Source organism: Schistocerca nitens, chromosome 10 (genome assembly GCF_023898315.1).
Source record: "Schistocerca nitens isolate TAMUIC-IGC-003100 chromosome 10, iqSchNite1.1, whole genome shotgun sequence".
Lineage (NCBI taxonomy): Eukaryota > Metazoa > Arthropoda > Insecta > Orthoptera > Acrididae > Schistocerca > Schistocerca nitens.
This window is the reverse complement of record NC_064623.1, coordinates 66,935,975-66,963,242: the sequence shown is the minus strand read 5'-3', so window position 1 is coordinate 66,963,242 and position 27,268 is coordinate 66,935,975. Positions and strand designations below refer to the sequence as shown.

Sequence of the window (27,268 nt, the reverse complement as noted above, 5' to 3'; positions counted from 1 at the left end):
AGTCAACAGATGGGGACGTTTGCAAGACAACAACCATCTGCACGAGCAGTTCGACGACGTTTGCAGCAGTGTGGACTATCAGCTCGGAGACCATGGCTGCAGTTACTCTTGACGCTGCATCACAGACAGGAGCGCCTGCGATGGTATACTTAACGACGAACCTGGGTGCACGAATGGCAAAACGTCATTTTCTCGAATGAATCCAGGTTCTGTGTACAGCATCATGATGGTCGCATCGCCGGCCGGTGTGGCCGATCGGTTCTACGCGCTTCAGTCTGGAACCGCGCGACCGCTACGGTCGCAGGTTCGAATCCTGCATTGAGCATGGATGTGTGTGATGTCCTTAGGTTAGTTAGGTTTCAGTAGTTCTAAGTTCTAGGGGACTGATGACCTCAGATGGTAAGTCCTTTAGTGCTCAGAGTCATTTGAACAATTTTTAATGGTCGCATCCGTGTTTGGCGACATCGCGGTGAACGCACATTGGAAGCGTGTATTCATCATCGCCATACTGGCGTATCACCCAGCGTGATGGTATGTGGTGCCGTTGGTTACACGTCTCGGTTACCTCTTGTTCGTATTGACGGCACTTTGAACAGGGGACGTTACATTTCAAATGTGTTACGACCCGTGGCTCTAGCCTTCATTCGATCCTTGTGAAACCCTACACTTCAGCAGGATAATGCACGACCGCATGTTGCAAGTCCTGTACAGGCCTTTCTGGGTACAGAAAATGTTCGACTGCTGTCCTGGCCAGCACATTCTCCAGATCTCTCACCAATTGAAAAGTCCGGTCAATGGTGGCCGAGCAACTGGCTCGTCACAATACGCCAGTCACTACTCTTGATGAACTGTGGTATAGTGTTGAAGCTGCATGGGCAGCTGTACCTATACACACCATCAAGCTCTGTTTGACTCAATGCCCATGCGTATCAAGGCCATTATTACAGCCAGAGGTGGTTGTTCTGGGTATTGATTTGTCAGGATCTATACACCCAAATTGCATGAAAATGTAATCACATGTCAGTTCTAGTATAATATATTTGTTCGATGAACACCCATTTATTATCTGCATTTCTTCTTGGTGTAGCAATTCAATGGCCAGTAGTGTTGTTTTACTATTTGTGTTCCTGGTTGCACAGCATGGGGGGATGGTTTTTATGGAATTTATGTTCTTTTTATTCTTTTGACATGGAACCTTTGGTTGCATGACAATGCTGGCGTGAGGATGGCCTCAGATGATTAAGTGATTTTATTTTTTGCACCAGGCGATGGAACTTTAACTGTTCTAAAATCGGTCATGTACACAATAAAAGACTGCGGATTAAGCAGCTGTTTCATGTTTTTTATTTTTTTATTTTACGAAACAGCGATTGGTAGCTCAAATAAGTGTAACACATCCAGTGAAACACAGTGTATTCACTGGATGTCAACACAATTCAGCTCACAGGATCTGTAGCAATTCGCTACATGCAGCAGTCCAGCCCCCAGTGATGTCATTCAAAGTTCTAGAAATAGCTGGCAGAGAGCATGTTAGTGTTGGTTTCATCCACATTTTGGAACAGTTGTTTGCAAGTGCACCACACTGTTCTCGTACCCAAATCCCAACATAACCTCCAGTAGGTGTCACAGGTTACATGAGTAAAAACGTACACCTAAACCTTACGTGTATAGCCCAGACCAATTTTCCTCACAGTTCCAAGCATAGTGACCATTTATTTATTCTTGACAGAAGTACAGACCACTATATTTTAGTTGATCCGAGCTCTGAAATACTCACAATCCAAGAGACAGTTACCATTTCTCTCACTCTAGAATCGCTTCTACAGTTCTGGCGAATGATATATCTATTAATTTGTACGACACTACCACATGCACTGTCAGCTTGGGTCTGGGCCCAACATTTAGATGGACATTCTTGGTGGCAGGTGTGTGCCCCAGTTTTACGGAGGAAATACTTAACAAAAGCGATTCTATTGATTCCATTCACAGTGTTTTTGGCAAACCACCGGCTCTTACCCTTTAGATGTCAACAAATACCTCCATATCATCGACAGAAGAGCTTCAAGACTCCTACTACTTCCTAATTAAACAACTGGTTCTGGCGCAGCAGAGGTATATAGACTTGAAAATGGGATGTTCAAAATTAGAGGACAAAATTGTGGTGTTGCACAAAATTTTGTATGGAAAATGCAGCCAAATAACTGAAGTCAAGCATCATCTATCACTGTTAAGAATTAACGCAATTTCCAACGCCAACTCCACTCCATCTCAAAAAAAGGTAAAGAGTTTAAATATCTGAATTAGAAATTACCTCAGACCTTGTTGAAGTTGGATGCTGTGAGCACTGAAGATAATGTGGATGAGAAACAGTTATGTAAGGAGGTGGTACATAACATTCATAAATATATAGCCCATTGGAGTCTTTGCTGTTTACATCTACTCTACCAAACCATGGACTTCAAGCAGTAACCACGGAGCAATTACAGGTCAATGACTGCCACATCAGTGAATCACATTGTCTTCCCAGGGTTACTAGTGTTGTGTTTAGTGTTTTTCCCAAATGGTACCAGGCAGGTATCCAATCCCCAATATCCAGTATTTAGCTCAATTGTTGGTGATGCTTCTATATTTTGTGGTTTTGATTGGTATAGATATACCTACAGATACCAGTGGCAATGGAAGACTTTTATAAGGCTGACATCATCATTCCTTATTGATTACATGAACTTGCACATACCATCTGGGTTAAAAAGAAACGCTGCCAAAACTTGGCAGCATTTTATCTATAGAGTTCTCCCACACTTAGATGATATACTGAATTTTTTCTATTCCCCTGAACAACACACAGAACACCTTCACCTGATCTGCAAGCAGGAAAAATTTGGAAGAGTAGTAAACAAGGACATGTGCTATTTACACAACAGGAGGTTACATTCTTGTGACATTTGGTGACATAACACTGAATCAGACAACTATGAGAACGTACGAACTCATCTGATAAGTACCATACCTTATTACATTATATGAGCTTCGAAGACTTCTGCGAATAGTTAACTTTTATATGTGTCATACCCCTCATGCTACAATGATTCAGGCCCCCCTAACTAATGCCTTGCCAGATAAAATGTTCTCAGTAAACCCTCAGTGAATGGACCTCAGATATCAACATATATCTGATATTATCAAAAGGTGCCTTCACAGTGCCATCATCTGACACACCCTTGACCTTCAGCACAACTATCCACAACTACAGGCTCCAGCAAAACAGTAGCTGGGTCAGTTTTGCAACAAACTGTAGAAAGCCAAAAACGACCACTAAAGTTCTTTTCGTGACAGCTGTGGTCGGCTTATGATCAGGAACTATTGACCCCCTATAAAGCCATTAAGTATTTCTAGGAGGATACTGAAGGACACCTGTTTATCATATTCACTTACCAACACCTCTCATACATACGATTCACACACAAAGTAAAACTACACTCCCCACTGCTTCTGTTATCTGGATTACATTGACCAATTCACTACTGACATTTGCCACATCAATGGAGTGGACAGTGAGTTTGCCAACTATCTGTCGTGCATTGGTTCACTGACAGATGTTGGTGAAATGGTGAAGGAACAAAGGAAGAATCAACAGATAAAACTGCTCTTGACAGACAGCACCACTGGCTTAATGGTGGAAAAAGTACTGATCTTTGATATAGCCTTGCAAATTATGACCACTGATCCCAATTAAATTCCGCAAACCTATTGACATCAATACATAACTTTTCATTCCCTGCCACCTGCCGTAACACAGAGTTAGTGATGGAACGTTTCGTGTGGCCCAGTGTTAAGGCCAACTGCAGGAACTGAACTTGTGCTTTCCTCAACTGCCAGCACAGCAAGATTTGGCCTTCCAAAAAGGAGACTACAACACTCCCACTTGAATCTACTGAGAGCATTGCATGTTTAGCACTGTATATTTTTAGCCATTGATAGGTAGCCACACTGGTTGGAAGCAGATCCATTTATGGACATGACTGTCAGATAGACTGCTCTTACCTTCATACACTTGTGGACTGCATGTTTCGGCTGCACATCTTTGATAATTATGGTCCAGGGCCGATATTTCGAATCCCATCTACTCAAGAAGTTGTGCAGACTATGTGGCATCCAACGGTTTTGAACTACAGCCAATCACCTGCAAAGTAATCGACTAGAGAGATGTTGTTATACCGTGCTTAAGGCTCCTCTGATATGCAATTCCTGGCAGTGAAGTGAAGCCCTACTATGGGTATGGTTGGGTGTACACACTGCCTACAAAGACTATTTGCAGTCGCCTTTGGCGAAAATATTCTATGGCGAATGCATGGCTCTTCCCACTGACTTTCTGCTTCCCTCTCAATGTTCCGTGGGCTGAAAATTACTAGATTTAGTAGCTAGGGTGAAATAACATATTGCTCAAGCTCGTACATCTCCCCTCAGGCACACAGCGTGCAGCAGGTATTTATCCACATGGTATAGAAAATCTGTAGGCACGTAGTCTTGTGTGACGATATATCTGGCCAGCCCTACAACAATCATATTCTAAAACTCATAAAGTGCTGTAGTGTGGTCATGAAACATCCATTATTTTGCTGAACAGCAAGCCCTTGTCTATCTCCGTTCAGTGGCTTAAGTTGGTATGAATACTACTGCACCACAGAAGTGATGAAGGACTAGAGAATATTGTATATCTACCTCTATTACATGCCACAAGCGTCTTCAGCTATGTCCCCCCCCCCTCCAGATGGTGGAGAGAATGATACAGCGATGTCAACATTTCTAGATGACGTCGCCGCCCCATTCCGGGAATGACATGACACGCTGATGTCGAAACGATGCGGACACCCCTCCTCGCTATGGCGGGTTCTTGGCGATCCCACCCTATATGTACGAGTACTTTCGAGAATAATCGTGTTTCCACAGTTCAATTCAAATGCCACTATTCACACAGCCCAACTTCACATCAAGGTTTCTCGGTGGCGATGTTGGTGGGGGTAACTATGTTGTCGTCTGCTAACAAAGGTAGTTACCTTCAGTATTTCCCCCTCGCGCTGTCCTTTAACAGTAGTGTGGTTTGTGTCTTTGCGTCTGTATTATATTGTTTTGATTTATTTTCGTGAAAACTTGCAAATGTTCCACGACGATTTGGATATTTTTATTTTCAGTATCCTTCCGTAAGAGAAACCAGATATCTGAAAAAGGCAAAAAATTATTTAGGTTTTAGAATAACAGAACGGAGCTGATGCCCACGCTGAGTATAAATAACAACATAAATTGATGGGGCAATGCTAATTAAATATAATTTTATTAATTGAAATTGCTGCACAGGAGAAAAAAATCTAATGAATTGGACAAACAGCCTGTATCTATTCCCCTATAACTATTATTTGATACGTTTCTATGTATATATTTTCGCTAGCAAGTAACTGTCCATGTTTTAAAATATTTCACTTCTCAGTGATTTTCCATACAAAATTAATCGAGAATATTCGTTACGAAGTTTGTCTTTGCCTTTAATAAACTTTATCATTGTTAGTTCCTCAATGTCGATATTATATTCCAACTTTATGTATCACATATGTGAATACATCCGAAAGTGACGTGACGTGGCAATCTAGCGTGAAACGGCCTTATGCAGGTGTCCTGCATTTAAGTGGGCCAGTTTCTTTAAAATAGGGCGAGAATCATTGCGCCTACTCATCTGCACGGAGTTTCCCCTCACATTGTTTTAACTGCATACAGCAGAGCAAGTACGCGAGTGAATTGCTATACTTGACGAAGTTCTCGGACTTGTACTCAATTCCCAGAAGTTTTAATTTCTGCCTATCTCTAGTCCAATGTTCCGTTCATAGTCGAATTTCACAGATTATTTAGTGCGGAATGTTTTCATTGGCTGATTGTAGTTTCCATTCTTATTGGCTGACTACACGATGCCGCTTATCTTTGGAACGGAGTGTTCCGCAGCAAAATAAACATTCGTGGGTTTATTGTTGATTGCTTCGCGAAATGTTATTTCTTAACAGGTGATGGCTCGATATGATTTGAAACTTGGGTTATGCGTTATGCCGAGGATTCTCTTTCCGTAAAAAATGAGTATTAGTGAAAATAGTGTAAATGATATATAACAATAAATATAGGGAATTATAAGCAATGTTCTGTTTCAGCTCGAGTGCATTAGGCAGACTATGCAGCACCATGGTGCCATCAGGTTCCCACTTAGTAGGAGCCTCTGCAAAAAGAACGTTTTACCACTGGTTAAATAAAATTTGGAATAATGTCGATACGGAACGAATAAAAGCCGTTGGGCCGGACAGGGCGTGTGCCGAATGGTTGATGAAAAATGGGGCTTCCATCAAATGGGCCTCAGAAAAGGACTATGTAACAGATTATAACAAATTAGCAGCAGCAGGGGAAAAACAATATATTGAAGAAATCGATGCATCACATTCTAGCATTATGGGTTATGGATTTCCCTATTTTGAAGGATGCAACCACATTAAATTTATAAGACTACACAAATGTCACAACATAGATGACGACGCCTTAGCATCATTAGCGATTTTAAAGCGTTCATTAAAACATTTGCAAGTTAGCTCTTGCGGGAACGTTACGGATAAAGGTATTACTTCACTTGTGGCTTTGGAAAATTTGAATACATTGATACTTTTTAATTTGCCTGGTGTAAAAGATAAAGAAAAAACTGTTAATTTTTTGAAGGCTGGACTGAAATCCTGTATGATTGATTACAAGTAATACTGAGTAAGACCTGAATATGATAATATTGTTATTGTACCTGCTTTCAGTACTACGGTGATGTGAACTGGACAGAACTATGTTACTGAAATAGATCATATTGTTGGCGGCCAGAAACGAAGTAATATATGTTCACGGTGGTTTTCTTGCAAAACGATCAGTGTAGGTCTGATCGCAGCTTAGAATGAAGGATCAAAATTTGTGATCATTCTCCACCTCTGTTGTTCATGAAGTGTAAAATATTCATTTATAATATCTGTAACAGTTACTTACGTTAGTCAAGAGTCATAGCTACATTTCCTAGCCGTAATCTGTTTATGGGGAAATAAAGGACATTGTATAACACACCAGATTTACGTAAATTATAATGGCATTGTTTTGATATTGAGTTGTAGTTGTTATTTAAAAGTCTTTATAGTACTATGTGTGTCATATCCCATGTTAACATCTGTGTTTACAACTTACAGTCAGGTCACTGTCTGAAGGAGGATGCAGTATAGATATCTCTCAGAAATCCGTCCGCAGCTTGTGGTCTGGCGGCTAGCTTTGCTGCCTCTGGATCACGGGGTTCTGGGTGCGATTCCTGGCTGGGTTGAAGATTTTCTCTGTCCGGGGACTGGGTGTTTGTGTTGGCCTCATCACTTCACCATCATCATTCATGGCAGTGGGTAGAGTGGGATGTGAATAAAATTGGGCTGTGTAAAAGTTGGGACTTTGTATGAGTACTGATGACTGCGCAGTTGAGAGCCCCACAAACCAATCATCCTCATCCCACACAAATCCATCCAGGTGCATTTCGATTGTTTGCTGGATAACCAATTGCGTTGAAACAACCAAAGCACTGAAGCAGCAACAGAAATCTGTACTGCTATATAAAGACAAGTTGTTACCAAAAATTTTGGAGGTACTTGACCAACAAACTTCAATTTTTTGCATTAATGGAGAAACATTGTTACCAAAGATCAAGAAAAGTTCTTAATAGATTAGCTTCAAATTTTTGTAATAAACATAGAAGTGGATATAACCTATGCATTGTCGTTTAAAAAATATACAGCCTGTTGAAACTGACTGCGAGCAAGAAAAGATGTGCTGTGCCGTGCGTGAAAATTTGTATGGTTTAGATTTCTTTCTAAACAACAAGTTTCAACTGCAATCAGAGGGTATGTAAAACATTAGACAGTTTGTTTCTCCCAAATAAATTCTTTTATTTAATATTGTATACATTAATATTTGTACATAAATTATGTAAGGTTATCATAAGGTATTGGCATTGCACATAGGTCATAATGAAAATGTAGAATTAATTTTTATAATGTCACTTTTAATAAAACCTGCCAAGTAATATTATTCCACTCAGTCAACAGTGAGGAAGTGCATCAATGGAGGATCTTCTCTCTGGTCCACAAAATGATCTGAGGACTTGCAGATCAATAAATTTTGCTTCAGAGATTGGATGTAAACCAGAAATAGATATTACAAATTTAAAACCTCAGTATTCCCAGCTTGTTTGTGAATGGAGAGCAAAACCTGCGCACTTACATTTATAAGGTGTCTCTGGAAGAACACTCTCACTAACCGGTGTTTCTGGAAAGTAGAGAGTTGATCTTGGGTGCATTTACAACAGGTCCTTCCCAATCGGTGTTGTAACTATCTCTGTGTGCCATGAATTGTGGATGCTGGATGGAGATAAGTTCCCTTATAGGTCTTGTTTTAAAACGGCAAACGTTTCTGTATAAGAGTGTCGAAAACTTGGTCCATTGACAAATCGTTAGTTGATCAACTTCAGTTTCACGAAAAAAAAAGGGCTTGTTTCTGGCACGCCTTTAAATGATCCACCCAGTCTTCGGACATTTCAGCTTCGGTTAATTATTACTGTTTCTGTTGCACTCTTAAGGGTGAGTACGCAAATTGCAAATACTATTTTCATAGAATCTAGGCATTTCACAAGGTGTACTGCAAAGTGAAGAAACCTGGAAACAGTTCCGTTCTTGTTCTGTCCACATGCAGAATTACTGAAGATTATGAAGTGTTTAACCTCTTCACCACGTTCACAAAATACAAAGTGATGTAACATAGAACACACTTCATCTACGGTCACTTTTATGTGCAACTGTCTGGGTATGTATAGACTGCCAAGTGCCCACTAGACAAAACAAGTATCTTAAAGTAAAACGGCGAAAGCTATCTGCAGTAATATCTTGTTAGTGGATGAATTAGGTATGGCTAAATTATTTTGGAAATCTACAATGTAGGAAAAGATAAATTGCTACTTTCCATAAAGAACACACGTCAAGATGCAGACAGGCACAATTAAGACACTTTTTTGGCCACAACCTTCCATCTGCAAAAGAGAAACACATACCATTCACACACACAAGCAAGCACACCTAACACACGCGACTGCTAAAGCTGTTGAGAAGATTAACAAAAGAAAATATCAGAGGCTGTGTGCATGAGGTGTGTTTTCTTTTTGTGTATGAATGATATGTGTTTCTCATTTGCTGATGAAGGTTGTGGTCAAAAGCTTAGTGTAGGAGAGTTCTAATTGTGACTATCTGCAACATAATGTGCCTTCTTTGTGATAAGTAGCAATCTATCTTTTCCTACAGTGTTGTTATTCCCATGTGGACTTTCCATTGTTTCCTTTGAAAAATTCATTGCAATTGCATTTGTATCAAAATCTTTCTTGGTAGTGATCCTCTCAAATCATTTACATGTATAAAACTGTTCAACTTTTTTAAGATGCAATTTGTTTTGCATGCCTAAGTGATATATTTGAGCTTCAATTTCCTTATCCTCTGCACACTCTTTAAGTTGTTTTGTTGTGGGATTCTAATTTTAAACTCAGCTGCATAAGTGTCACATGTACTGCACCTATCCTAAACTGATGTTAAATTTGTTACAGAATATTTTTCTGTAGATATATATGACTTGGACTATTGGGATTCTTATCCATAAACATAGAATGCATTTTCTAACTGATAAGCTGTCTGGCAAGTACACTTTTCTTGAGTCATGGAGACTATAATGGCTTTGTCTTCATTTAAAGTACTTTATGCGATCCTCAATATAATGAAGTATTAATTCTGAGTGTTTTTTTGATTGGTTTGTGTTTTCCATGTCTGTCAACCTGAGTTGCTCCAGGCCTTTGATTTTTTGTAAGGTCACTAGCGGTTATGACCTAGAAATACCAAAGATGGACAGGAATGCTTAGTAATGTACATTTATTTTAACCATATGCTGATCTACTGGAATTCTAACCATATACCTGTAACTTTAATCATGAAACTGTGCTTCAAATTTGGTTTCCCTAGACCTCCTTTGAGCGATTGGCATAATGTCTGTTAGACCACATAAGTATGTACTCTGTTCGTTTCTAGTAGCGAGCAGATTAGAGTCATGACAAAACCTATTTTCTGTCGTCCTCAGACTTGTTTGTAAAACATGGCAATTCACTGCAATGACCGTCTTTCCCTTCTTCATGAAATTGTGCCTAAAGTTTCTTACCTCAGTCATTTGACCCAAATTAGGTCTCTTCTTGGTTGATGCCAGACTTGTATTACCATTATATTCTTTAGACATGGTAATTACATGCAAAATAAGTAATAAACTACAATTGTCATTTTCCTTTCTTTTCTTGTTCTGTTGTTTCGCTCCCCTGTCATCAATTGTATGTGGATTGTGCAATTTGTTGTATTTCACTGACATTTCTCCTGATCATGAGGTATAGATTGTAAGTGTTACTTCATTTTTCATGTCGCATTGACATTCCTCCTCCTTTCCGTGTACGCTTCATTATTTTTCAAACAGAGATTGTATACACAACGGTGTATCATTTTGTTTTCTTTCTTGCCATCGGTTTTACAGACACCAGGAAAGTTCTATTTGTGGGTTATCAACTTATGATTAAAGTACTCCTACACAGTCTGAATTGTGCGAAATTTTGTAACCTTGCCCATTCATTTTAAGCAACTTCAGCTTCCACTCAGGATTTCATTCCCAATAACAAACAAGGCTCAAGGTCAGACAGATATGTAAGAGGACAGAGAGGATGGTGGGAGGAAACACGAGAGAGGGAGGGAATTTGGAGGAGATGGGCAAAGAGAGAAGGGAGGATAAGTAGTTAAGATGTATACCGATGTTCCATGTATATACTTTTGTTGACTGTGTCTTTTTTCTGCAGCTTATAAGATGTGTTGCACACATGAATTTCACTAGAAGAGTGCACCATACCATAAAGGGTTATAAACATTTGCATTGTACACACCAAGTATTGTTTAAATATTTGGTTTAAATGGTCTTTGAGTGCTATAACATATACCCACCATTTTGTTCAGTAGTTCAACAAGCTTTTCCCACCTTTAGCGGCTTGTATCTAACACATTATTATTTCTGGCTCTTGGTCTCTCTAAAGTTGGTCCACACTGTGTTATTCTGTCTCACAGTGAGTTTTCTAACCCATCTAATTTATGCTGTCCTCATGACCATTTTATCATCACCTTAAATAAGACTTGCACCCTGTGCCCGAACTTCCCCGGATGGGGCCTCCCAGCCATCAATGCCACATGATCATTTCATTTTATTTTTCTGATTCCTCTGCTGTCATAGAGACATTTTGGTGTTGATCACCTTTGCTGTATCCTGTAATAAAGAGACTAATGTCATCTGTGAACACACTGGTCCTCTTACTGACTCCTGTTATGTTAAGTAATTTATAAAAACCAGAGGACCTATCACAGAGCTTAAGGTACTCCACTAAATGCCCTGAAAAAGAATTTATACATTCATGAAACATTTCTGTCAGAGAGACATATGTAAAACAAGTTGTAAGGAGCTCCTGGAATCCATATCTTTAAATTTTTACCGTAGATTTTGCTCAATCAGATTAGTGGCTTTAGATGAGGCTAGAAGCAGCCCCGAGTATAATTCGTAATGTGCATTTGTACTGAGATGTAGTAGATAATAAAAAAGACTGATTAGACCAGTTACAGCGCTCACACGGGCAAATGGTTTGTGGAGTGTATATGATGTAACTCCTTACATATTATTCATAACTGCATTTTGTTTGCTGTTGCATTAAGTTCTTAAGACTTTCTTATGATTTCCTTATGCCTTGTATTACCCATGTATCTGACTTTACTTTAGCGTGTCAATCCTCAATGACATAATAGCAGAATTTAGAGTTACAGAAAGATGAGTGTGGTGGTTTTCCACATTATCTTGGTACTCCTTTCCTTAAATAACGTTTTTAGCATGCAGTGGAAATCCCAATGACTTCATTACATAGCAGTTGTTGGTCCCACAATTATTATTAACAGTAGGACACCCAGCCTTTCCTTGCCCCCTCTAATGCACAGAGAGGTCAATTTGACCCCTGCTACATAAGAATAATGTTCTGGATGACTATTTCATAATTATATGCAATTATTATATTATAATGTTTTTATGTTATTTGTGAGGTGTGTGAGAAAAGTAATGAGACTGATTTTTTAATCTGTCAAAGTTTTTATTTTTCTCAAACAGCAATATTGTCCCTTTCAAAGTAATTCCCTTTGACAGCTCTACACTGGTGGAGTTGTTACTATTCTTGGTGGCAGTGCTGAAAGGGTTCAACTGGTAGGGCCTTTAACATGTTGGTCACATGCTTTGGAATGTTCCCAGAGTCCCAAAATGACGTCCTTTTAAGACATCTTTAAGTTTCAGGAAAAGAAAAAGCTCACAAGGACTGAGATCAGGTGAATAGGAGGGCTGGAAAACAACACATCAAAAATTTTGTGATGGAAGTGGCCGTGTGACATTGAGTGTTGTCATGATGCGGCATCCACATGTCTGCCTTCAATCAGAATTTCATGTACAGTGAAAGTCTTAAGTTTAACAGTCGCCCATCATCCATATTATGAAACGGCGGTCTGATCTCACAAGAGCACACATTCGACATTTTGGTCATTTTTTGGAGTTGAAGGTCTCCCTGAGTGAGGTCCATCTACAACATGTTCTAAGCCTTCCAAAAATGATTTGTACCAGCAAAAACTTGTGTTCGTGGTAAGGAATGTTCCCCTTAACACAAATCATGGATGTTGTTGTCGTTGTGGTCTTCAGTCCTGAGACTGGTTTGATGCAGCTCTCCATGCTACTCTATCCTGTGCAAGCTTCTTCATCTCCCAGTACCTACTGCAACCTACATCCTTCTGAATCTGCTTAGTGTATTCATCTCTTGGTCTCCCCCTACGATTTTTACCCTCCACGCTGCCCTCCAATGCTAAATTTGTGAGCCCTTGATGCCTCAAAACATGTCCTACCAACCGATCCCTTCTTCTAGTCAAGTTGTGCCACAAACTTCTCTTCTCCCCAATCCTATTCAATACCTCCTCATTAGTTACGTGATCTACCCACCTTATCTTCAGCATTCTTCTGTAGCACCACATTTCGAAAGCTTCTATTCTCTTCTTGTCCAAACTGGTTATCGTCCATGTTTCACTTCCATACATGGCTACACTCCATACAAATACTTTCAGAAATGACTTCCTGACACTTAAATCTATACTCGATGTTAACAAATTTCTCTTCTTCAGAAACGATTTCCTTGCCATTGCCAGTCTACATTTTATATCCTCTCTACTTCGACCATCATCAGTTATTTTACTCCCTAAATAGCAAAACTCCTTTACTACTTTAAGTGTCTCATTTTCTAATCTAATCCCCTCAGCATCATCCGATTTAATTTGACTACAATCCATTATCCTCGTTTTGCTTTTGTTGATGTTCATCTTATATCCTCCTTTCAAGACACTGTCCATTCCGTTCAACTGCTCTTCCAAGTCCTTTGCTGTCTCTGACAGAATTACAATGTCATCGGTGAACCTCAAAGTTTTTACTTCTTCTCCATGAATTTTAATACCTACTCCGAATTTTTCTTTTGTTTCCTTTACTGCTTGCTCAATATACAGATTGAATAACATTGGGGAGAGGCTACAACCCTGTCTTACTCCTTTCCCAACCACTGCTTCCCTTTCATGCCCCTCGACTCTTATAACTGCCATCTGGTTTCTGTACAAATTGTAAATAGCCTTTCGCTCCCTGTATTTTACCCCTGCCACCTTCAGAATTTGAAAGAGAGTATTCCAGTTAACGTTGTCAAAAGCTTTCTCTAAGTCTACAAATGCTAGAAACGTAGGTTTGCCTTTTCTTAATCTTTCTTCTAAGATAAGTCGTAAGGTTAGTATTGCCTCACGTGTTCCAACATTTCTACGGAATCCAAACTGATGTTCCCCGAGGTCCGCTTCTACCAGTTTTTCCATTCGTCTGTAAAGAATTCGCGTTAGTATTTTGCAGCTGTGACTTATTAAACTGATAGTTCGGTAATTTTCACATCTGTCAACACCTGCTTTCTTTGGGATTGGAATTATTATATTCTTCTTGAAGTCTGAGGGTATTTCGCCTGTCTCATACATCTTGCTCACCAGTTGGTAGAGTTTTGTCATGACTGGCTCTCCCAAGGCCATCAGTAGTTCTAATGGAATGTTGTCTACTCCCGGGGCCTTGTTTCGACTCAGGTCTTTCAGTGCTCTGTCAAACTCTTCACGCAGTATCTTATCTCCCATTTCATCTTCATCTACATCCTCTTCCATATCCATAATATTGTCCTCAAGTACATCGCCCTTGTATAAACCCTCTATATACTCCTTCCACCTTTCTGCCTTCCCTTCTTTGCTTAGAACTGGGATGCCATCTGAGCTCTTGATATTCATACAAGTGGTTCTCTTCTCTCCAAAGGTCTCTTTAATTTTCCTGTAGGCAGTATCTATCTTACCCCTAGTGAGACAAGCCTCTACATCCTTACATTTGTCGTCTAGCCATCCCTGCTTAGCCATTTTGCACTTTCTGTCGATCTCATTTTTTAGACGTTTGTATTCCCTTTTGCCTGCTTCATTTACTGCATTTTTATATTTTCTCCTTTCATCAATTAAATTCAATATTTCTTCTGTTACCCAAGGATTTCTATTAGCCCTCGTCTTTTTACCTACTTGATCCTCTGCTGCCTTCACTACTTCATCCCTCAGAGCTACCCATTCTTCTTCTACTGTATTTCTTTCCCCCATTCCTGTCAATTGTTCTCTTATGCTCTCCCTGAAACTCTCTACAACCTCTGGTTCTTTCAGTTTATCCAGGTCCCATCTCCTTAAATTCCCACCTTTTTGCAATTTCTTCAGTTTCAATCTGCAGTTCATAACCAATAGATTGTGGTCAGGATCCACATCTGCCCCTGGAAATGTCTTACAATTTAAAACCTGGTTCTTAAATCTCTGTCTTACCATTATATAATCTATCTGATACCTATTAGTATCTCCAGGATACATGGATGGGCGCACTAAAAATCATGGGTGGGCACACATCATGTGGTGGGTGTACAGAGGTGAAATCTGGACTTGGCATCTTTAAGGGATGAACACATTACACAAGTAGAGCAACACAGCACTGCCACTTCAATCGCAATATCGTCAGTATCATTACTTTTCTAACACACCTCGTATATGCCTATTAAGATACAGAATTGTGAATAAAATGCAACAGAATGCAAATAATGCCAGTTATTAAAAATGAACAAATTACGGTGAAGATGACGTAAAAGTTTTCTGGGTATTGTGTGCGTCCTAATGTAAGAAAGCTGTACTGGCAAAACTGAGTCTGGCTGTGGGAGACTACACAGTAACAACTACAATGAAACCTGTAAAAACCTAATAAGAGTAAAAAGGTGGGAATTTAAGATGGGATGTGGATAAACTGAAAGAACCAGAGGTTGTAGAGAGTTTCAGGGAGAGCATAAGGGAGCAATTGACAGATTGGGGGAAAGAAATACAGTAGAAGAATGGGTAGCTCTGAGGGATGAAGTAGTGAAGGCAGCAGAGGATCAAGTAGGTAAAAAGACAAGGGCTAGTAGAAATCCTTGGGTAACAGAAGAAATATTGAATTTAATTGATGAAAGGAGAGAGTATAAAAATGCAGTAAATAAAACAGGCAAAAAAGAATACAAACGTCTCAAAAATGAGATCAACAGGAAGTGCAAAATGGCTAAGCAGGGATGGCTAGAGGACAAATGTAAGGATGTAGAGGCTTATCTAACTAGGGGCAAAATAGATACTGCCTACAGGAAAATTAAAGAGACCTTTGGAGAAAAGAGAACCACTTGTATGAATATCAAGAGCTCATATGGAAACCCAGTTCTAAGCAAAGAAGGGAAAGCAGAAAGGTGGAAGGAGTATATAGAGGGTCTATATAAGGGCGATGTACTTGAGGACAATATTATGGAAATGGAAGAGGATGTAGATGAAGATGAAATGGGAGATACGATACTGCGTGATGAGTTTGACAGAGCTCTGAAAGACCTGAGTCGAAACAAGGCCTCCGGAGTAGACAACATTCAATTAGAACTACTGACAACCTTGGGAGAGCGAGTCCTGACAAAACTCTACCATCTGGTGAGCAAGATGTATGAGACAGGCGAAATACCCTCAGACTTCAAGAAGAATATAATAATTCCAATCCCAAAGAAAGCAGATGTTGACAGATGTGAAAATTACCGAACTATCAGTTTAATAAGCCACAGCTGCAAAATACTAACACGAATTCTTTACAGATAAATGGAAACACTGCTAGAAGCGGACCTCGGGGAAGATCAGTTTGGATTCCATAGAAATGTTGGAACACGTGAGGCAGTACTGACCTTACGACTTATCTTAGAAGAAAGATTAAGGAAAGGCAAACCTACATTTCTAGCATTTGTAGACTTAGAGAAAGCTTTTGACAATGTTGACTGGAATACTCTCTTTCACATTCTAAAGGTGGCAGGGGTAAAATACAGGGAGCGAAAGGCTATTTACAATTTGTACAGAAACCAGGTGGCAGTTATAAGAGTCGAGGGGCATGAAAGGGAAGCAGTGGTTGGGAAGGGAGTGAGACAGGGTTGTAGCCTCTCCCCAATGTTATTCAATCTGTATATTGAGCAAGCAGTAAAGGAAACAAAAGAAAAATTTGGTGTAGGTATTAAAACCCATAGAGAAGAAATAAAAACTTTGAGGTTTGCCGATGACATTGTAATTCTGTCAGAGACAGCAAAGGACTTGGAAGAGCAGTTGAACCCAATGGACAGTGTCTTGAAAGGAGGGTATAAGATGAACATCAACAAAAGCAAAACGAGGATAATGGAATGTAGTCAAATTAAGTCGGGTGATGCTGAGGGAATTGGATTAGGAAATGACACACTTAAAGTAGTAAATGTCAGGAAGTCATTTCTGAAAGTATTTGTTTGGAGTGTAGCCATGTATGGAAGTGAAACATGGACAATAAATAGTTTGGACAAGAAGAGAATAGAAGCTTTCGAAATGTGGTGCTACAGAAGAATGCTGAAGATTAGATGGGTAGATCACATAACTTATGAGGAGGTATTGAATAGAATTGGGGAGAAGAGAAATTTGTGGCACAAATTGACTAGAAGAAGGGATCGGTTGGAAGGACGTTTTCTGAGGCATCAAGGGATCACCAATTTAGTATTGGAGGGCAGCGTGGCGGGTAAAAATCATAGAGGGAGACCAAGAGATGAATACACTAAGCAGATTCAGAAGGATGTAGGTTGCAGTAAGTACTGGGAGATGAAGAAGCTTGCACAGGATAGAGTAGCATGGAGAGCTGCATCAAACCAGTCTCAGGACTGAAGACCACAACAACAACAACAAAGAGTAAACAATTGGAGGGGGGGCGGCTACATAGTTCTAAATGCATAAAAAATTTAATTATTTGTGTTTGCAACAATTTCAGGTGGTTTATTCTTGTACACAATTGACACTTTTGTAGTCGGTTCTCTTTGTGCGTTTTCCACAAATCGTCATTTTACAAGCACTGCAGTTAGTAGGAGTATACTTGCAGAATTTAGGAACCTGACATTTTTGTGCTAGTTTGTCTTAATTTTCATTTCCCTTTTCATGATCGTCTGTGGTCCTGTGAAGTAAGTGACTCTTCAGATACTCAGAGTATTGTTCCTGCCCAAGTTTCTGAATAAAACTTCTTGTTTTGATCTTCTCAGTAACAGTTCTGACTACTACATGTGCATTTATTCCTGCTAGGTCAAGAATATTGTAGTAGTAGTAGTAGTAGTAGTAGTAGTAGTAGTAGTGTACTGGCCATCTTCTTGAGAAGGCCTTTACAGAATATTAGCTGGCCATTTTGTCCACTCTTTCAACCCCAAATTTTGTCTTGTTGTAATAACATACAGGTTCTGCAGTTCTTTCTTCATTTGTATTTATAGTACGACCAGAGTGAAGGAAACTCATCACTATCACATTTTTCACTTTCTTTCCCTGATGGACCAGCAATGAAATATCACCACATTTTAAAAATTTTGTCGCGTACAGAAGGACCTTCAAGGCATTGGAGCATGTGCTTTTCCCTTCTTCCTCTACTGTTCTTACACTGGAGGTGGAGTTTTCTTTCAATTCCTTGGCACATTTGAGGGGAGAGAAGTAATTCTCTGTAGTGACCTTTCTACCTTTGGGTACAAAAGGGTTCCATGAGATGCGTCACTACATAATATGAAACCCCTTCATCTTCATTCTGATCAAGGTAAGGGATACCATTGAGACTATGCTCACTATGAACATCGACAGCTAACCAGTACTTTTGTCCGAACTTGTCAGGCTTCAAAGTCATGAATTGTGTGAATTGGCACCTACTTTTACTCAGGAAGAGTTGCATGTTTATAGTGATGTCAGATCCACCCTTGTAACACACAGTATGTTTTTTCTGAGTTTCTTCCGGAGCAATACAGATTTATCAATCTGTAAAAATACAGTGTGTGTGCTTCTTGTCAAACCTCGAGAATTATAATTTCACAGACACGCTTTCTACTCATCCTGCAGAGCTCTTTATAAAGTCTGAAAGTAGCAGATCTTCAGGTAAATACTGTTTCTGATACACTTCAATCTTCACATCACTTTGTAGCAGTTAGTTTTGTGAGGGACTGGCAAACAAAGGTAAATTACAGTGTGTTCATTGTTGTCCATTCATACCACAACATGAACAAAAGTTAATTATTGTGTCACAGAGTAAACAGTTGAAGCTTGAGTGCGTTAAATAAAACAAAAGTATAGTATTATCTTGAAGAGGTCAATATGGCCACTTTGCTCATTAATAAAACTCATAAAAGGAATATTTGCTTCAACTATTTTGTGAAACATAGGTATCACTTAAAAACAAAAATGGCTCATTTTGACTCCGTACATTGCAGTGTTAAGCTCAAATTTGTCTTGGGAACTAAAAAAAAATAGTAGTCATTTAAACATCATAACTATATATTTCTTTGCCAATAAATGTTTAATCAATTATTTCACCCTCTTGTTCGTATGTGACCGAATATAAGAATAATTTTAATTTTAGCTGAGTACATGGAACTGCGACCACAATCATTATTTACCAGTGTAAGAGAATATCTTGTCTCAAGCTAACAGCATTTAAACTGTCTTGGAAAAGCAAGTTTCTATTTTCGCACACAAAAGGATTGAATATATTGAATGAAAACTGGAAATTGGTTCATAAATAACCTATTGGACACACAGGATACAAGGTGCTCAAAGTTGTGACATCATGTTGAAGAAAATTTGCTGTTAACTAAAGATGTGCAGTTAAACATGCTATCTGGTCACTATAGAATTTGGGTCTGTCAAGAGGAAAGAGAAAAATGTCGACTTGGGAATATTTTGATTTGTGGGCTGATCTGAAGATATTACGTGATGTAATTTGGTTCAAGTGGTGGCATGTGTCTGAAGATGGAAAGCCTATTCTCTGAAATTTGTAAATGTAATGTGATAAGATTTTAATATGATGTCAGTAAAATTAAGCTGCAATATCCCCCTAAATTTAAAAAGAGATCCTTTTAGTATTTGCAGTTTTGGAGGACGTTTTTCAGTAACCTTTGTTCACTATTGCACAATACTAAGATTCTGATGAGATAGTCTGGAGTAATTTTGATTTATCCCATATGTTACTTAACCCTGTTACATATTAGCAGTTTTAAATAATCTGTATGGGCCATGTCACTAGAATGTCCCGCAGATTGGTGGATTGGTGATGGACTTACTCTTCTCTTGCAAGTGGGTTGCATTGTTTCCGTTGCTGGCCAGTTTGGCTGAGCAGTTCTAGGCGCTTCAGTCTGGAATCGCGCGACCATTACGGTCACAGGTTCGAATCCTGCCTTGGGCATGGATGTTTGTGTTGTCCTTAGGTTAGTTGGTTTAAGTAGTTCTAAGTTCTAGTGGACTGATGACCTCAGATGTTAAGTCCCATAGTGCTCAGAGCCATTTGAACCATTTTTTTGTTTCTGTTACTGGTGGTGGTGATTGTCTAAGTAGTTTTCTGAAATGCTGTTTGTGCTGCTGTTCTGTTTTTATGTGTTTATAAAAAAAACTTTGCTCTTATATCTATAAAAATAAGAATCTCACCTTGAGTCTCAAAACCTTTCCACAGTACTCTCCTGAGTGAGCCCTGCCAATTTCCATTTCCAAAAACTGTTGAGATGTTGGCTATTTATTAATAATCGCAACAGGTGTGTGGGAACAATTAGAAAATTATTTAATGTCAAGTAACATACAACTTGATTACACAGAACTTCTTTATCATCGTAATTATGTAACATCTTTTACTACAAAAGCAGAGATGCAGTACAATTCTGAGACATTGTTTACCGATTGCCCTCATCCTTCCAGAGATAGGATCAGTCAGACAGGCCCGATGAGGTGTCTTCCATTGGCAGTGACAAGGATGGCTATGTGTAGGACTCCATCTTTGTCTTATTTCAGCTCCTGTATTCGTATCTTCCACATGTGCCTTGAGAGAATTATTTGTTGCAGACAGATATCATCACCAACTCAGGTCATCACGATCGTCTGGTTCGGTGTTTGACTTGGTGGAGGTAATGCAAGAGCATGACATACTCCAGTACTTCCAGAAATCTTCCACTGTTTTCTGACAGTAAATTATTTGTTTCTCCATGTTGGAAAGGTGCTGATAGTGTAACTGCTGTTCAGTTAATGAAAAGCTGCTCCAGTTGCTAAATTCTCTCATCAAGTCTGTTACCACTCTTAAGATATCATCATCTCCGGGGTGCATAAAAATGTAGAGATCTACTTGATCTGTTGCGGATGATCTGTTCCCCCATTCCTTGAAACGATCTCTCTTTCTGGGTGGTGATGACACAATACTTGAAGGATCTATGGTAATAAACAAAAGAGACAAGTAATACAGAACTGATGTGGAAATCATCGAAACGTTCCCGTAAAAACGAGGTGCTTTACGTTAATGAAATATTATACGAATTATAACATTTCTCAATAATACAGTACCCACTAACCATGCAAAAACGATTATGTTAATGGTTGCATGTTATACCTGCGTAAGTAGCACACATTTGTCGCACATTGCTAAGATTTTCCTGCTTTTCATTTATTTCAGGCATATTAAGATCATGGAAAGACGGCCAAAGAAACGTAGCAATTTTATGTCTGGAAGTGATCACAATCTTCTCACAAGCGAAAGTCAATGCTCGATTTTTAATCCTTTGTACCTCCTGGTAAAAAATACCTATCTGTTAGTACACATAAATTACGCTAGTTAATTATAAATGTACCGCGTATCAAAATGAAACAGTGCTTTAACTTTACTCGCCTGACAGTCAGTGTCATTGACATTGCAAATTTGTTGCAATTTGTGAAACCGAAGAAGAACTAACTGGATTGTCGGTTCTTTTTCGCCATCTAATTCATCTGTGGCCTCTCTAAATGGTCTCAGACAATGCGCAATTTTTCCTGCAAGCTCATTATCATATCCTTGTAATCTGTAAGCGGAGTCCTTTTCCGTCAGCAAAGCAGCAGCTTCCTTATACTGAGTGCGTAAGGATTACAGCATAGTGTACAAGCTGTTCCAGCGTGTGCAGAAACAAGGTTTCACGATGATTTCAAAGACGAGCAGAGGCCACTTTTCTTAATGTACGTTACTATCCATTTTGCATTATTTATTGTTGATGCGATGTTGGGGCATGATTTAACAATAAGTTATCTTCATCGAAAGTAGGGCTAAGTGCTGTGTTTATACAATGAGCAGCACAAGGAATCCTTTTGTGATTTTCCAAAGCCTTTATTACACTGGTCGGAGACAAAGGCAAAACTGTGCAACATGTCCGGTGGAATGTCCCAATCTGCCATTCACGATTCAATTTCTTTCATAATATTAACGTCCGGGAATTTTGTTGTAAATAAAACATTGTTCACAAGAGACCAATCTGAGTTAATGAAATGTGTTGTAAGCGTCAAATAGTGCACCTGATTATGCGAATCAGTCTACATATCAACTGTCGCAGCACATGTTTTATTAATAACTTCCGCAATAACAGAAGGCATTATACTGTTTGTTTTTGCGTAAGCTTGTTCTTTGACATGTTTGCTTATAGTAGAGGATGTGGCATGACATCTGCCACGTTAACTTCTCCATAATGCGCACCGAGATATATTAATTCTTGGCCTAGTTCTCTGAAACCTTCTCCGGAAACAGCATTAAAAGGTCTCATATGTTTAGCACACTTTGCTGTAATACCATTTTTTATTACTGCCGGTATCCCTGAAGGAGCTGTATCTTGGTCGGTTTCTTGCACCTGTGTTTCTTTAAATGAGGGTTCCCGACTGGAAACACAATAATGTGGAGCAGTTTATGCACGATACGTACCCAGTAGACGCACTGTTTTCGTCTACAACCAACAAAAATGTATATCCATACTTGGCTTTTTAGACCTTCCCGTTTCTTCAGTGTGTAAACATTGGTTTCAATTTACGTCTTACTGCACTGGCTTCCTCGCGCTGCATGATTACAGAGAGACACAGCACAAATGAGAAGCCCGTACTGGCTGCAGTCTCACACGTATGACCACACGTGTAATGTTTCTGAAGTTATGTGCTACGTATTCGTTCACGGCTTCTACGCTCGGTCACTAGAACTAAAGTGCGCGTCATTTATGACGGCGGCCGAGTTTAGGTTCGTTCTGCGCATCTGACGTCACGAAACACAGTCAGCCAATAAACAGAGTACGACGTTGCCTGAGCTCGACTACTGTGCAGAGCACGGACGAGTAGTGTCTTCAGTTTTAGAAACGTTCAGTAATAAATAAAGTAATTGAACAAAAGCAATGTCTTGATAGCAGACTTTCTTTTATAGAAAATTTGGAAAAAGCAATCTTTATACCAATTGCTTCATATTCTATGAATTAATTAAAGCAAACAAGCAATAAGGCGATAGCAACGAAAGGTGTTTGTATCATTCTCACTAACCGCTTTTTCGCAATAAAGAACAGCGGTAATTGTTTTATTTCCTATTGTACTTCGACGAAACGTGAGTAATTCAGTCATACCAACAGTGCCTGTCGGTATTTTGCGTAATATTTTAAAGTCCTTCGGGAACTGTATTGAATGACGAGCTGCGTTAGCATAATGATTAAAGTGTATGGTTTCTAAGCGAAAGGTTCTGAGTTCAAACCTTGTTCGGTGTTTAATATTTTCTTTATTCAAAAACAATATCGAAGTGTCTTACTTCATGAATTTTATTCGTTTGAATGTAATTTTTTGAAATTTCTAGTGGCAACTAAAATTGACCATAAGGAAAGTATATGCTATGGACCTCTGCAAACTCTTCAAAATTTCGTGCAATGGTTTACTACATCTAATGCTGCACAATAACTGCTTTGATCATCGAAACAAAATTAAGTCATTTATGGGGGGAAGGTATCAGTCAAGAAGATGTGTAAAAATCAAATTTTTGGGCCAAATAGTTTTTGTGAAAGTGAATGATAAAGTGTGTCAAAGCAGTCGAAACACCATGTGTCTGCACAGGAGAGCAGTGCAATGATGACAAAATCGCGGAATGCGGGGAGCACGTCTCTGTAGCAGCGAAAGGGTCAATGCGGCTGTGGTGGCTTCATAAACTGCGCACTCCCCCCTAAACGTAAGTCTGCAAACTATACTATGGCGCTGCTTCTCTTGGCGTGTACAATTGGCAACACAGCAACCCCCCGCGTCTGGGCGGGCATGCGCGAACCGCCAAGATAAAAGAATTAAACTATAGTGTGGGCAGCCTATCTAGTTAGGGTGTGTTCGGCCCATCTCGTATTTTGTGCTCGCTTACTCGGTCATGCAGGACTAGTGTGAACCCTTCAAGGCCTTGGCTTTGTGCTGTGCTCCTTGTCCATCTTGGACTTCACTTACTTCTTAAGGAAAATACTATGGATCTGATCTGTAGCTGTAAGTTTCTCGACATTTGCACTCAACTTAGCGATAGCACCTTCATCTACACCGATGGTTCTAAGACTGACCGTGGTGTTGGGTGTGCCGTCAGCCTTGATTTCGACCATTTTCGGTATCAGCTTGCAGAACACTGCTCAATATTTACAACCGAGCTCTTCACCCACTATCAGATCACCCAGTACATTCGGCAACACAGGCTTTTTAATTGTGTCATATACTCAAATTCTCTGAGTATCCTTCAGAGCCTCTGTGTGCTGTATGGCCACATCAGTCTGACGGGAAATGAGGCTGCTTATGCCTCTGCAAAGACTACAATCGGCCTACCTTGGACCGCTAGGTCTTCCACTTCTTCAGATGATCTCTTGTGTTGCCATCTGTTGGCAGGTGGTGTCACGTTGGAATCATCATTGGTCTTCTCTTCATGGGAATAAGCTCTGGGGAATTAAGCCTCTCCCTGTCACCATTAGGAGATCATTTTAGCTAGGTTGCATACTGGGCACTGTCTTTTTAGTCATCACCATTTGTTAGGTGGTGATCCCCCGCCACTTTGTGCTCATTGTCATCAACATCTGATGGTTTACTTTTTCCTGACCAAATGCCCCCCCCCCCCTTTTTTAACCACTTATATTTGAGTGTATGTTTGCAGCCTGTCGGCCATTTTAGTGAATGATGCGTGGGCTGTCAACCACGTTTTACCTTTCATCCATTGTAGCAATATGGTGAAGGACATTTAATGTTTGGTTTGGAACCTCCACTGTCTCTATGGCGTATTTTGTGGATCTTTCTCCAAGAGGAAGTCCTTATACTTAGCTCTCTTTCCTTCCATCAATCGGACATAATGTGTGGTCACTTTTAATTTTTTTCCTATTAGTGTTCTAAGCTTATGAACTCAGTTGTTTTTGTGCCCTAAAACAACACAAAAAAGTTCCACACCATCAAGCAAGTCTTTGATTGTGCTGTGGAAAGTCATTAAACTAGCCAGTGTTTCCTGCAATTGACTGTTAATGTATTCTGCCTCAGTTTTGTGTGTGAAATTGCCAAATAAATATATTTGATTAATGAAGTGTACAGTAAGCCAGAATGACATTTTCACTCTGCAGCGGAGTGTGCGCTGATATGAAACTTCCTGGCAGATTAAAACTGTGTGCCCGACCGAGACTCGAACTCGGGACCTTTGCCTTTCGCGGGCAAGTGCTCTACCAGCTGAGCTACCGAAGCACGACTCACGCCCGGTACTCACAGCTTTACTTCTGCCAGTACCTCGTCTCCTACCTTCCAAACTTTGCAGAAGCTCTCCTGCGAACCTTGCAGAACTAGCACTCCTGAAAGAAAGGATATTGCGGAGACATGGCTTAGCCACAGCCTGGGGGATGTTTCCAGAATGAGATTTTCACTCTGCAGCGAAGTGTGCGCTGATATGAAACTTCCTGGCAGGTTAAAACTGTGTGCCCGACCGAGACTCGAACTCGGGACCTTTGCCTTTCTGCAAGGTTCGCAGGAGAGCTTCTGTAAAGTTTGGAAGGTAGGAGATGAGGTACTGGCAGAAGTAAAGCTGTGAGTACCGGGCGTGAGTCGTGCTTCGGTAGCTCAGTTGGTAGAGCACTTGCCCGCGAAAGGCAAAGGTCCCGAGTTCGAGTCTCGGTCGGGCACACAGTTTTAATCTGCCAGGAAGTTTCATATCAGCGCACACTCCGCTGCAGAGTGAAAATCTCATTCTGGAAACATCCCCCAGGCTGTGGCTAAGCCATGTGTCCGCAATATCCTTTCTTTCAGGAGTGCTAGTTCTGCTAGGTTCGCAGGAGAGCTTCTGTAAAGTTTGGAAGGTAGGAGACGAGGTACTGGCAGAAGTAAAGCTGTGAGTACCGGGCGTGAGTCGTGCTTCAGTAGCTCAGTTGGTAGAGCACTTGCCCGCGAAAGGCAAAGGTCCCGAGTTCGAGTCTCGGTCGGGCACACAGTTTTAATCTGCCAGGAAGTTTCGAAGTGTACAGTGTTGGGATGCTGTGTTCCTTGTACGAAGATCTCGATGACTTGGAACTTCCTATCTCCTGCAACTGAGGGACTATGCCCCACCTGTGCCTACAGCCTTTACCTAGCAGCAGTACCTTCTTCTTAACAGTTATTTCTAATACACATTTCCTAATTGCAGATGAGGTCTCTTGCTGCACACTTTTCTGACAGCTGATGAAACCTGCCTATAAGAAACCATTCACAAGTGTTCCTTGCTGCCTCCTTACCAGCTGCTAGTTTCCTCATTCTCCCTCCCTCCTAATCCTATCCCAACTCTGTACAATATTAGTCTCAAGAGAGCTTCTCTGATTTTCCCATCGCATTCCCCCTTTCTCAATGAAATCTTTTCTTGCACAATTTGCAATTTTAATTTGGGTGGGATGTCTGTGATGCTGGGCCCCAGCCCAGCAGCTCAACTGACGGAAGGAACGATTGCTTGAGAATATGGCTATGATGCTGAAACTCCTGCAAAGAACCAAAATAAGTACTGATGTATAAAATAAAAACAAAAGGCTACCTGTGTAACTTGTGTTTCCAAAATACTTTACCAGCTGTGGGCCTGAGAATAAAATTCTTCTTCACGTTTATGGAGACTATAATGAAAAACGCCAGTAGTTCTTTTCCTTGTGTAATCACATTAAAACTGAGTTTGTGAGGTGAAATATTACTTTCTCAGGAGACAGGTGTTCGTGGGATCCACATTGAGCTGCTGAAAATATGCTATTTACAGACAGATGGTTTAGTATTCTGTTATAAGGAAGGAGACCAGCCTAATATTAGTAGTGACTCATTTATTCAGTGATATTAGGGAGTTTAGCTTCACTCTTTCAGTGAGCAAGGTGCTTCATTGGTGAGACACTGTACGTATATATTGTGGAGGATGGCTGCTAAAGTCCCAGTCCAGCCACTCAAATTTAGGTTTCAGTGGTTTCTGTAAATTGCTCAAGTTGAATGCCAGAATGGAACAGTCGGTTTCCTACCTCACCTGTGCCCAGACTCTAATGATTTTGTAATCAAGGTGTGTGTGTCTTTAGTAAAGGCACTGCAAAAAATGTAAGTGGACAGCTGACACCCTTTGTAAGACACTGTTACTGTACATTCACCATATAATGTGACACAGGGTGACACTGTGTAGTGTTGGCTGTAGGATA

At 40.1% G+C, this 27,268-nt stretch overlaps 2 protein-coding genes across 2 annotated transcripts; one reads left to right on the top strand and one right to left on the bottom strand.

Moving 5' to 3' along the window:
• The first annotated feature begins 5,906 nt into the window (after positions 1-5,906).
• On the top strand, positions 5,907-8,171 carry LOC126210448 (ATP synthase subunit s, mitochondrial). Its single transcript, XM_049939680.1, has 2 exons — positions 5,907-6,050; positions 6,192-8,171. Exons 1-2 carry the CDS (start codon positions 6,034-6,036, stop codon positions 6,778-6,780), a joined length of 606 nt encoding a protein of 201 aa, XP_049795637.1. The 5' UTR covers positions 5,907-6,033; the 3' UTR covers positions 6,781-8,171.
• Positions 8,172-20,384: 12,213 nt separating this feature from the next.
• On the bottom strand, positions 20,385-22,786 carry LOC126210447 (uncharacterized). Its single transcript, XM_049939679.1, has 3 exons — positions 22,656-22,786; positions 21,214-21,391; positions 20,385-21,035 (listed from the first exon to the last, which is right to left on the bottom strand). The coding sequence occupies exons 1-3, from the start codon at positions 22,677-22,679 to the stop codon at positions 20,686-20,688; spliced, it is 552 nt and encodes a 183-aa protein (XP_049795636.1). The 5' UTR covers positions 22,680-22,786; the 3' UTR covers positions 20,385-20,685.
• Positions 22,787-27,268: the final 4,482 nt, after the last annotated feature.